The sequence below is a fragment of the Anabrus simplex genome, chromosome 7, assembly GCF_040414725.1.
Source record: "Anabrus simplex isolate iqAnaSimp1 chromosome 7, ASM4041472v1, whole genome shotgun sequence".
In the NCBI taxonomy this organism is placed as follows: domain Eukaryota; kingdom Metazoa; phylum Arthropoda; class Insecta; order Orthoptera; family Tettigoniidae; genus Anabrus; species Anabrus simplex.
This window is the reverse complement of record NC_090271.1, coordinates 304,196,901-304,209,478: the sequence shown is the minus strand read 5'-3', so window position 1 is coordinate 304,209,478 and position 12,578 is coordinate 304,196,901. Positions and strand designations below refer to the sequence as shown.

General features: G+C 40.1%; 1 protein-coding gene across 1 annotated transcript in view; it reads left to right on the top strand.

Moving 5' to 3' along the window:
- Positions 1–12,578, top strand: part of Mfe2 (peroxisomal Multifunctional enzyme type 2) — a 206,971-nt gene that overhangs the window by 21,889 nt on the left and 172,504 nt on the right. The window contains exon 3 of the mRNA XM_067151756.2: positions 10,398–10,535. Within this exon, the coding sequence (XP_067007857.2) occupies positions 10,398–10,535 (138 nt within the window). The remainder of the gene's footprint in view (positions 1–10,397; positions 10,536–12,578) is intronic.

The window sequence follows — 12,578 nt, the reverse complement described above, 5'->3', positions numbered from 1 at the left end:
ATAACTTCTTTACTTTTGACAACATCGTCTACCAACAAGACGGTTTGGCAATGTGTTCGCCAGCCTTGGGCATCTTGGCGGAGGTTTACCTAGATTTTTTAGAGTATACTAAAATTGGCAACAAAAATTTCACCAATATTCTCTTTTGGGCAAGATACGTAGACAATTCTTTAGTAATCATGGATGAAAAACAAGAGACGCAGCTTTCACTCTTCTCGGCCTCAACAACATTGATCCACACATCAAGTTCACGCTTAAATCCGAAAATGATCAAAAATGAAATTTTTTAGATTTAACCATGTCAGACACCCAACCGTTTTAACTTACAAGATTTTCAGAAAACCCACTCAAACAGCTAATACTATCCACCAAGACTCTATATACCCTCAGGCTCACAAACGAGCAACTTACAATAGCTTGGTCTACCGAGCCTTCAATGTGCCTAGGTCTAAAAAAGACCTAAAAAATAAACTGAATACTATTCGCACAATCGCAAAATTCAACAGTTTCAATAGCTTCTTCATAGAAAGAATAATATATATATATAAACTGAGAGTTTTGTCTGTACATTGCTCAGAATTTAAAAAGGATGGTATTTCTGTACCGGTCGTGTCCATAGTAGCAAGGAAATGCAGTTTTTAATTTTCCGTAATTTCTGTCTGTCTGTATGTATGTATGTATGTGTGTACACGCATCACGAGAAAACGGCTGAAGAGAATTTAACGAAAATCGGTATGTAGTGTACGGGAATAGGTCACTACAATCTAGGCCATAAATTTTTTTTTTTCACGCTGAGAGAATAGTAGTTTAGGGGAAGGTCTAAAATTTAATTCTCATATATTTATGTTATTAGTGGTCCTATCTTAATGAAAATCGGTATGAAAAGTTGGAAAATAAGTCGCTACAATCTAGGCCATAAATAATCCTATTCACACTGCAAGAGATGGTAGTGTAGGGGAAGGCCTAAATTTAAATTCTCAAAGTTTTATGTTATTAGTGGTCCTATCATAATGAAAATCGGTATACAAAGTCGGGAAATAAGTCGCTACAATCTAAGCCATAAATAATTTTATTCACGCTGAGTGGAATGATAGTTTAGGAGAAGGCCTAAAATATAATTCTCAAATATTTGTGTTATTAGTGGTCCTATCGACAAATACTAAATTAGTAAAGTTATATAGTATTAAATTTCCGATCATTTATGTCTTATACATTTTTACCGTACCGGCTATGATAAGAGAGACTCATGAATTTGGAATTTTGTTGCTAAATCCATATCAGCACCAAGTCACGAGAAAATGGGTAAACAGAATTTAATGAAAATCGTTATGTAAAGTCGGGGAATAAGGAACTACAGTTTATGCTATAAATAATATCATACGACGCCCTACTATCACAGAATCGAAAGAAAACTAACTGTACAGAAAGCTCCTAACAATGAACAACAATAACATTACATTGACCATTGTTTGTTGTGATGTGCTTTGTGTCTTCTGTTGCCAGTCATATCCGATAGATGGGATTACTGCTGTATACAGAGTATTTTTTAAAAAATTTGCTTTACGTCGAACCGGCGCAGATAGGTATTATGGCGACGATGGGATAGGAAAGGGCTAGGAGAGGAAAGGAAAGGGCTAGGAGAGGAAAGGAAATGGCTCTGGGGTTAATTACGGTACAGCCCCAGCATTTGCCTGATGTGAAAATGGGAGACCATGGAAAACCATCTTCAGGGCTGTCGACAGTGGTTTTCGAGCCCACTACATCTCGGATGCAAAATCACAGCTGCGTGCCCCTAACCGCACGGCCAACTCTCCTGGTTGTACCGAGCCTGCCTGAATATTGGCGGGAAGTAGCTGGGGAGTTAGATAACTTTTTTATTAAGTGTGCCATTCCTTTGGTTCATAAATTTTCTGATACTACTGGTACGTAACAAACTGGTTCATCATAGCATTCGAGCTATTCAATCCCTACCCTGAGGCACTGAAAGGAATGAGCAGTGTGTATGTTTAATGGAACAATGGCAGAGGAGTGTTCATGGCTGTCTGTGGCCTGGTCTTTCCAGCACTGGAACTTTGGACTGTTAGATCGGCATCGTTAAAGGTGAGAAAATGTGTGGTTTTTCATTTGAGCGAGTATTTTATATGATAACATTGCTTTTAATCCCTACATTCCTACTGACGTTTTTTAATGGCCTAAGTTAACTGTAGTTAGGAAAACCACAAAGACAGTTTTTCTGAGAATCCCTAGCGAAGCACGGGTACATCAGTTAGTTAACAAATACAAACATCACCCTTTGATGACATTAAAGAAAGAAAAACCTAACTTCTCCTTATATTCTATTTTCACTTTAAATAAAGACATTTATAAAGTTACCAATATCTTTAAGAAACACATTATAAAAATAGGTTTCAAATCTAACAAGAACGCGGAAATCTTACATAATTTCTCATCAGTGAACAAGCGTAACATTTTCTCAAAATCGGGAGTTTACAGAATTAAATGTAATAATTGTGATTTTTTGTATGTGTGACAGACTGGGAGAAGTTTCAACGTAAGGTACTCGGAACATGTAAATGCCTTGAGACACAACAAATTCTCGGCAGTCGGGCAACACGTGCATGACTATAATCATACTTTTACCGACATAGTACAGGATATGGAAATCCTTGAGATAATAAATAAAGGACCTCTTCTAAACATAACGGAAAACTGTTTCATACATTTAGACTAGTATTTCAATTCAAACTATAATCTTAACGACATTTTGGAGAAACCCAATATTTTATTTGATCTTCTCATTAACATAATAAGAAAAGTTAAGCCAACAAATCAGAGCTCGATCTTTTGTTCCATTCATGGTGCCTTCCCACAACAACCCCCCCTATTCCCTCACCACTCGGCCCCTCCTTCCTCCCCTCTCCCTTCCCTGCTCCCTCCTTTCGTCCTACCCCGCCTTCCTGTGTACTTCTCATTCATACCTACTCTCCATATCAGTCACGTCCTACTAGCCACGCTCTTCACACCACTGTGCAAGGTGAGTCACACATATTACTTATGCTATCATTCACCCTGTGTTTCTTAGAAGTCCTCGCACTAATTTTGGCTTTTATTATTCATTAGGTCAAACTTGCTCCACATTGAACTGTGGGTCTTTACCACCTAGGACTTCGAAAACTAATCTGATCTTCAAGCGCGATATTCACCCACTGCATGAAGAATTTCTGTGTAACTTATCTAACGGCATTGTTGTACTGCATTCGACTTTATTTACCTCATGTGCACAACTGAATCTTCTATGACATTTTTCCATACAGTGTCATTTGGTCATTAGAACTTTATTATAAATGTAACACAAGTTTAAGATCTTTCTCTATTGAGAACATTTCACCAACAGATCAGATGTAAGGCTTTTCAGGCGTTTGCACTATTAACCAGCGATTCGTCTTACGTCTGACACTAGACTCATCAGAGTGGCATGTGCCAGACCCTATCCACTGACGCTGGGGTGTATGCAGGTGAACTTATCAGAAGCCCATTATATGAGGCACAGTCTGATAACTGCATACGGGAGATAAAACTCCACAATGGAATTATTGCCTGCTAAGCATTGCGAATGGAAAATTCTAGTTCCCATGGAGGGAATTAGATATTTTTCACCAATAGAGCTTGTCAAAAACAGATCAGATGTAAGGCTTTTCAGGCTTTTGCTCTATTAACCAGCGTTTCGTCTTAGGTTTGACACTAGACTCATCAGAGTGGCATGTGTCAGACCCTACCCACTGACGCTGGGGTGTATGCAGGTGAACTAACTAAACGTTTTCATTCCTCCCCTGAAGGGGGAGGCGGGCCTCTTAGATGGTGACGCCGTCTCTCAGGCCAGGAGATTTGTTACGGTGAAGGAGATGTGCGGAGAAGGTGATAGGGTAGTCGGCCGTGGCCTATACTACAAACTGTCCCGGCATTCGCCTTAGTGCAGAAGAATGGAAAACCACAGAAAACCATTCTCAGGACGGCCGACAGGTGGGACCAGGCGTGAAGTCCGGCACTGTGCCCCAGGCCCGTCTCCCGAATGCAGAGGCGTAGAGCCACGGTAGAGCCGTGGCCACCTTTCCTCTGCTCGGTTGGCCGGTCAGAGTACAGAGCATATGGGACAACAACCCACTCTGCATCTACCGACCAGGGGAACTTACCAGAAGCCCATTATAAGAGGCACAGTCTGATAACTGCATGCGGGAGATAAAACTCCACAATGGAATTATTGCCCGCCTACCAATTCCGAATGGAAAATTCTAGTTCCCATGGAGGGAATTAGATATTTTTCACCAATAGAGCTTGTCAAAAACAGATCAGATGTAAGGCTTTTCAGGCTTTTGCTCTATTAACCAGCGTTTCGTCTTAGGTTTGACACTAGACTCATCAGAGTGGCATGTGTCAGACCCTACCCACTGACGCTGGGTGTATGCAGGTGAACTAACTAAACGTTTTCATTCCTCCCCTGAAGGGGGAGGCGGGCCTCTTAGACGGTGACGCCGTCTCTCAGGCCAGGAGATTTGTTACGGTGAAGGAGATGTGCGGAGAAGGTGATAGGGTAGTCGGCCGTGGCCTATACTACAAACTGTCCTGGCATTCGCCTTAGTGCAGAAGAATGGAAAACCACAGAAAACCATTCTCAGGACGGCCGACAGGTGGGACCAGGCGTGAAGTCCGGCACTGTGCCCCAGGCCCGTCTCCCGAATGCAGAGGCGTAGAGCCACGGTAGAGCCGTGGCCACCTTTCCTCTGCTCGGTTGGCCGGTCAGAGTACAGAGCATATGGGACAACAACCCACTCTGCATCTACCGACCAGGGGAACTTACCAGAAGCCCATTATAAGAGGCACAGTCTGATAACTGCATGCGGGAGATAAAACTCCACAATGGAATTATTGCCCGCCTACCAATTCCGAATGGAAAATTCTAGTTCCCATGGAGGGAATTAGATATTTTTCACCAATAGAGCTTGTCAAAAACAGATCAGATGTAAGGCTTTTTAGGTGTGTGCTATATTTACATCATGTGCACAACTGAATCTTCTTTGACACTTTTCCATACAATGTCATTTGGTCATTAGAACTTTATTATAAATGTAACACAAGTTTAAGATCCTTCTCTATCAAGAACATTTCACCAGAAATGTTTTCAACGGCTACTTTGAGCCTTATTTTAATGTTTAATATATTACGTGCACGGCTAAAAGGTTTTTACCATATCAATATCATTGTGACCATTTGTCATTTTCAGTTTTAACTTTGCAAGGTTAGACTATAGTAACCAAAACCTGCTTAACTTTTAATTCACATTTGTTTTATCTAACATTATTATATTTGTACATTGTTTTTCGGACTATTTGTAGCTTTTGTATAATTTGAGTTATTGGTTGTTGATGACCATGACCTAGGCCAAAACTGGTATCATTTTTATAAATAACTTGTAATGTAACTCACATTGCATAAAATGTATTGAAAAGATGGAACTGTTAATAATTTATTTAAATATAATTAGTGGTATGTAAAACCAACAACATTATTATTACATAAAGCTTTCCCTATTTGAAAAACAGGATTCCCAAATGATAGTATCATAAATACATTTTTATCTGTGAATTATTAGAAATTACCACCATCACCTAAAAATTGGCCTCTCAGCATGTCTGTGTGTTAAATTCTTTATTTTGTCTGATTACTTTGGTCATGAATTTGGCTGGTTTGGAGTTGTTTAGTACACACTTGCACTTGCCTTAAGTAACTTTATTTATTTATTTATTTATTTATTTATTTATTTATTTATTTATTTATTTATTTATTTAACCACTGAACATAGCAGGCTTTCGCCCAGATACATGTTCACCATACCCATAAAAAAAAAAAAAAAAACTATTCTTCTTACCACCTCCTACTAAATATGATTCCTAATTTACATCTAACCCAATATACAGTATATAGAACTGATAAAAAAGAGAAATGATTCGCTCCTTATCGGAGACCTTGGCAGAACGGCAACATGAATGTATATATATAAAAAATGCCTTTCGGCGGAAAAAAACATTAAAGTAAATAAAACATATTGGCACTCTAGAGGGGTACATGACCTGCCCCCATCCTTAGTGTCAGCAACATTTGTCCATTCACTTCCTCCTCACACTCAGACATCTTAGCAAGCAGGCACTGTCCTTGAACCCTGTTCAATATGGTTGGACCCATTTGCTTGCTCTTAGACATCCTCTATTGTTCCATTTCGCTGCACACACTTCTATAGTTTGCTGAGTTATATACTAACTACTTCCAACTTGAAGTCTCCTAAACCCTGTCTCATTACTTAAGAGCAGCATTGACCAGTTCCTTCTTCTATTTTGCCCACACATAATTTTTTTGCAGCACATAAGTATTTATTTAAGTTACCAGTCCTGGTCCATTCCTTCACTACCCATTTAATAATTTTTCGTTCATCCCCTGCTTAAGCATGGCTTGCTCCTCTGGATTCAACAATTTATTTCTCACTTTATCTAGAGCAACACATTCTTTCACCAAGTCCAGGTCATTTGATACTTTCTCACATAGTAAACACCGTGACTTATCAGCCCTTCTTGTCCATCCCTTATTTTTGTGCATCCCCAATAACCACCATACCATTCCTCTTCTCTCTGCTCTGTTTACATTGGTAATGCTTATTCTTGCTTCTTTGTCAATTTCATTATACAGGCTAAGGGAACACTTCTCCCTACCTTCCTCTATCAAGTGCTGCCTTAGAATGTCTTTAACTCTCCCTACTATCTCTCTGTCTACAGCTCTCTTTCCCATGCCACACTGTCTTCCAGATATACCCCATACCAATCCTATTCAAATACTCTTTAACTTTCGTAAGCCAACACCCCTTATACATATGTTTCGACTGTTGGAGATACACTGCTTGTAAAACAGCACCCCCTTCTCCTATTTTAAGTCTCATCCAATATTTTAGTACTCTTTTGACACAATCAGCTTCGATACACATTAGTAATGCCCCGCCACTAGCCGTGCATTGTGGTAATTGCATTATTATTTTACTGAATCTGGATATAATCTGTTTCAACATGTCTTTTTTGTCCTCTAAACCCCATAGTTCCGCCCCGTACAGTACTCTGCCTAGCACCAGCGTTTTAAAAACCAGTCTCTTCAGGCTGTAATTTATACCAGGGATTTTTGATTCTAGGATGTTGACCACCGAAAGTGCTACGACTCCCTTCCATTTCGCTGTCCTCACTTGGTCATTCCAGTCTCCTCTCCTGTTTATAATTACCCCCAGATATTCTAGTTTGTTTACCTCTTCAATCTTTTCTCCCTGTACCACCCATATCCTTTCATTCTTCCTTCTCTTACTTTTACTTACTACCATCACCTTCAACTTACTTCCATTGATTCTCAGGGACCATTTCCTTGCAAACTCCTCAACCATGTTGAGGCTTTTCTGTAAGCCTCCCCCTGTCAGGGCTTGTAGGATCACATCATTGGCAAATATTAAGCCTGGTACCTCTAACCCATTTACCGCTGGCACCGCCCAGCTATCTCTACCGTGGCCCTGGAGGATGTCATTAATGAACAGGAGCAATAATATGGGCGATAATTTACAGCCGTGTTTCAGACCTACCTTACATTCTATTTGGCTGCTCAACCGATTATCCTCCAATCTAACCCTACAATATACCTTCCTATTTATAGCTTCAATCGCTTTGATCATTTTCCTAGATACCCCCACTTTCCCTAATTTTTCTAATAAAGCTCTTCTACTAACCGTATCAAATGCTTTCGCAAAGTCTATTGCAGCTAGGTACACTTTACCCCCTTTCCTATCCAGATATTTTTCTATGATCATCTTGACGGTCATTATGCTATCTGTTGTTCTGCGTCGTCTCCTAAACCCTCTTGGTAGATTGACAAGATCGACTGTGTCTCAGCCCAATCACTTAGCCTATTCGCCAGTACCCCTGTGTACAACTTACTCAACGAGTCTAGCAGTGTTATTCCTCTATAATTCTTTGGTAGATTTCTGTGTCCTTTCTTTTTGAAAATAGGGCATACTACACCAACTTCCCATTCTTTTGGGTAGTTCCCTCCTTCGAAAATCTTGTTGAAAAGTTTAACTATGCTATCTACTATCTGATCGTGTTTACCTATTTCCTTCCAAAAACGTTACTTATACCATTACATCCTCCCGCTGATTTACTCTTAAGATTGCTCAGCAGCCTCATCACTTCATCCCTCGAGATCTCTTTATCCAGTTCCTGGATGTGAACCTCTAGATTTTGCCCTCCTGTCATTTCCATTCTACCTTTTTCCAATTGTCTTCACCACCTAACAGCTCCCAAAAATAATCAAATCATTGATCGTCCGCTATATTTGGTTTGCTAACCCTTTTCCCTCCCTTGTTAATTTTATTAATTCTGTCCCATACTCTATCCACTTGTTTCATTTTGCACTCCTTGTTTATTAGCTCTGTTTGCTCTTTCATCCATATTTAATTCTTTTTTTAATAAACTTTAATTAGCTTGTACAGAAAATTAAATATACGAGATCCCTGACAACTCAGCACTAGCATCATTTGACATACACTGCCTGACAAAAAGAAGTTAAGCACCCAGAAGGAGTGGTTGAAAGTGAGTGAAACTACATATGCTGAAAGACCATGTGCCTTTAATGATCTGATTACAATATGGGGTGAAGAGACAAGGCCGTTGGCAGTCACAGGTGCAATGTTGGCGCCAGGTCATTAGGGTCACTCCCTCCCTGCCCCACTTGGCTGCAATGCATGCCTTTATGCAGTTCGAATTGGTGTCGGACAGCCTTTGGATCCTCTCTTGAGGCAAGTTCGTCCACAGTTGTTGCAGCTGTCCCTTCATATCTCGCTGGTTGTTACTGGGACAGTCTCTCCTTCTAATGTCATCCCACACATGTTCAATGATGGAGAGGTCCGGGGATCTTGCTGGCCACAGGAGGACCTCAACATGCTCTAGACAGTCCATAGACACACGTGCTGTGTGTGGACATGCATTATCTTGTTTGAACACTGTCCCAGGGTGCTGTGCCATAAGGGGTAGGACGTGCAGACGCAGAATATATGTGGCGCATCGCTGTGCTGTCAAAGTCTGCTGAAGCACAGGTGACCTGAACGCATTTGCTATGGCTTCCGACACCCTGATGCCAGGGATTTTGCTCATGTGTCTTTCCACAATAAGGGCAGGATCTGTCCTCTGACCTCAATGCCACCAAAACCGCACACAATGGTCATCAGAGGTTATGGAGAAGCAGGACTCATCACTGAACATGATGTGACGCAGTCGTCCTCTGTCCATGCCTCCCGGGCAAGGCACCACTCCAAATGCAGGCGTTGGTGTTCTGGTGTCAATGGCAACCGACGCATGGGGCATTAGTACCCCAATCCGACGGATGTGAGTCGTTGAGAAACTGTGCCGGAACTCGCAGGATGTTGTAGAGTCTCCAGTACATGTTCGCAGATGGCGGGTGCCAAAGTTATGGAATCCCGCAATGCTTGGCGCACCATATGATGGTCCTCCCTCTGGGTGGTGTTTCTTGGTCGACCCGAACCTGCATGACGTGATTGGGTGCCCTCATGTACCCATGGAGTCTAGCATCTGGCCACTGTGACATCTGAATGGCCCACATGCCAGGCAATTGCACGATACGACCAACCTGCGTCGTGCAGTCCCATAATGCGGCCTCTGTCAAATGCTGTCAGTTGGTGGATAGGCTGTCTTAACGCGCCTGCAAGGCATCGCGGGTGCTTCATCCGTACGTAGTCCTCTCTGCAAGTCTTGCTTAACTGTCTGATTCACAGCAGTTGACTGGTAACAACTTATCAACAACAGGACAGTGCCATCACGAATGCACTCTGGTGGGCATTCTACACGTTAGATCATTGTAAATCTAATCATTTATTCACACATCAGTGGTTTGCATGTATACCAAAACGGGCTAATATTGGATCACTCCTTCTGGGTGCTTAACTGTTTTTTGCCAGGCAGTGTAAATAACATATAGGCCTACACCAGCTAACCTGTTGGAGATATACAGTGCTGAAAAACATACATACATACATACATACATACATACATACATACATACAAAGTGAATACACAACAAAAATTACTTTAAACACTGCATCCAACCTGAAGGATGTTGGATAGTCACCTATTTCAAACATACTTTTCAAGGTACTTCAACAGATTGAACTGAGCACCACCACAACTGGATAGAAATTAATGCTACGAATAGGAATCAGTGGTTATAATTACTCATAAAACTTTTTTCCCCCTAGGAATTTACAAATTATATTTGCTCATTCTAATTTAATAAATTTCTGATTTTAGGACTGGGGAGGGCTTATGCATTGCTGTTTGCTGAACGAGGAGCATCTGTTGTGGTGAATGATTTGGGTGGAGGACGCCATGGAGATGGGAAAAGCAGCAAAGCTGCGGACAGTGTGGTCAGTGAAATCCGTGGAAAAGGTAAAATAACTGTTGTCTTACAATTGGCAAACAGACTTTGGAGATACATCCTAGAAAGTACTACTGGGTTTCATATCTTCTCTCAGAAATAAGCTTGTTTTGAAGCTAAAATGTTAAAGTATCTTTACTGTATTTACTCACATATTAGACCCCTTTTTTTCACTTTTACAGCCAAAAAAAAAAAAGTAAGGGGGGATCCAATATGCAATAACATCAAATTTTGTACAGTGAACACATGACTTCCAGGATATAAAGAGATACAAGTTATGCATGTAAACATTCTACACTATTCTTAAACTTATGAATGTATTTGAGTTATACTGGCTATTTTCATAGGGTTGGAGTATTTCTAAATGTAAAAAGACAATAAATGGTGAACACAACATTTAGGCCTACATATAAAGTAAATACAGTCGGTTTTAGTTACTCATAACACGTCATTTGTTTCATCTCATTAATTCCTCTGGTGAGGTTGATGTCAGGAAGGGTATGCGGTCGTAAATACTCGCTACAAAGATTTGTCTCACTTCATACTTTTAACCCGTACAGAAAAAGGATAAGAGTATCATAGTATATTTATGCAAAATTAATACAAAATAATTTGTCTTTGTCAGTTGAGCAGTAGGCCTACCACACAGTAAACCTGATCGCTGCTTTCATTTGAATTATCGTGTTGTGACGTCGTCTTCACTGCCATCTCGTCAACTATGCACTGCCATCGAGAGCATTAGAGGTTCCGTCTATTTGAAACTTTAAAAAATAGTTCCATTCCCGAGTATAGAGTCCAAACAGTGAGAATCTATTCCCAAATGGTTTCTGGTGATGGTCTCTGACATTCCCATTTGGTGTATATGTAGCAGAAGCCACTCCTTCTGAATAAAGCCGTGTTGTAGAAAGCTTGTCAAACCACCAGCTGATAACTAGCATATGTTACGAGTTATACTTTAGAATGTATTACATAGTGACTGGAAGCATTCTTTGGATAACTGCAGCTGTTGAAAGCCAGATCCTTATTTTTAAGTATATTTCGTGCTTTTTATCTACACTTATCACATCAGGATTTATGTAAAAAGCTGTAAATGAGATATGAGAGACTACGTTGTTTAGGTTAGAAATGCTATCAAGTGCCCGGATAGTATCAGAAGTTCAATGACGGAAACAATAAAAATAAATAACAGGAAAGTTTGCCACATTTATGGATGTCTACAGGTGTGACGGTAATGCGTTTTATTATCATAATTTTTAAGTTTGTATGATCGTTGTCTCCATTTTTTAAAAATTAATACATAATATGTTTTCATTTGTGTCTCCGAAAATCGTTAAAAGTGGGGACATAAAATAATCATCATCATCATCATCATATGTTAGGTATATTGGCAATCATTATGATTGGATTGTTTTTATCATGTTTTAAACCTACTTCTCTACAAAAAATTACCTATATTGGCCCACGTTACGAGATATTAAACGATCACTTTGTTAATGATCTCGACTACAATATTAATAGCAACAACCTTGAATATTTCTAAACTAAATTAGGCCTAAACTCATTTTCTCCTCCCGAGGTGGTGCAGCTCTTTTTAGGCATTCCCTCCCCTCCCCAGGAGAGGGCAGTTGCATGTACCATTTTTACTGCAAATCAACCTTCGTGCCATTCATAAGTCTCTGGCAGTATGGTACCGGGAATCAAATTCAGGCTCCCGAGAACGGCAGCTAATTGTGCTAACCATTACCATTTTCAAAAGAAATATTTATAAAATCCTCCTATCAATACAAGTCAAGACATCTGTTAGATGAAGCAAAGTCTATACATGTTTCAGCCTAATCTCAAGGCCATCTTCAGTAGTAAAACAGTGGTTACATAATATACAAACAAATTAAAAATCGTAATGATATGAAGTGACAGTGATCATGATTAGTGAGTTAAAACACATTGAGGTACAAAGTCCTCTCGTCTAATAGATCTTGCTGACTGTTAAAATGAAAACACTATGCTGAGGAGTGTAGTGAGACCGTCAATACTACGAATAAAACGTGTATAAC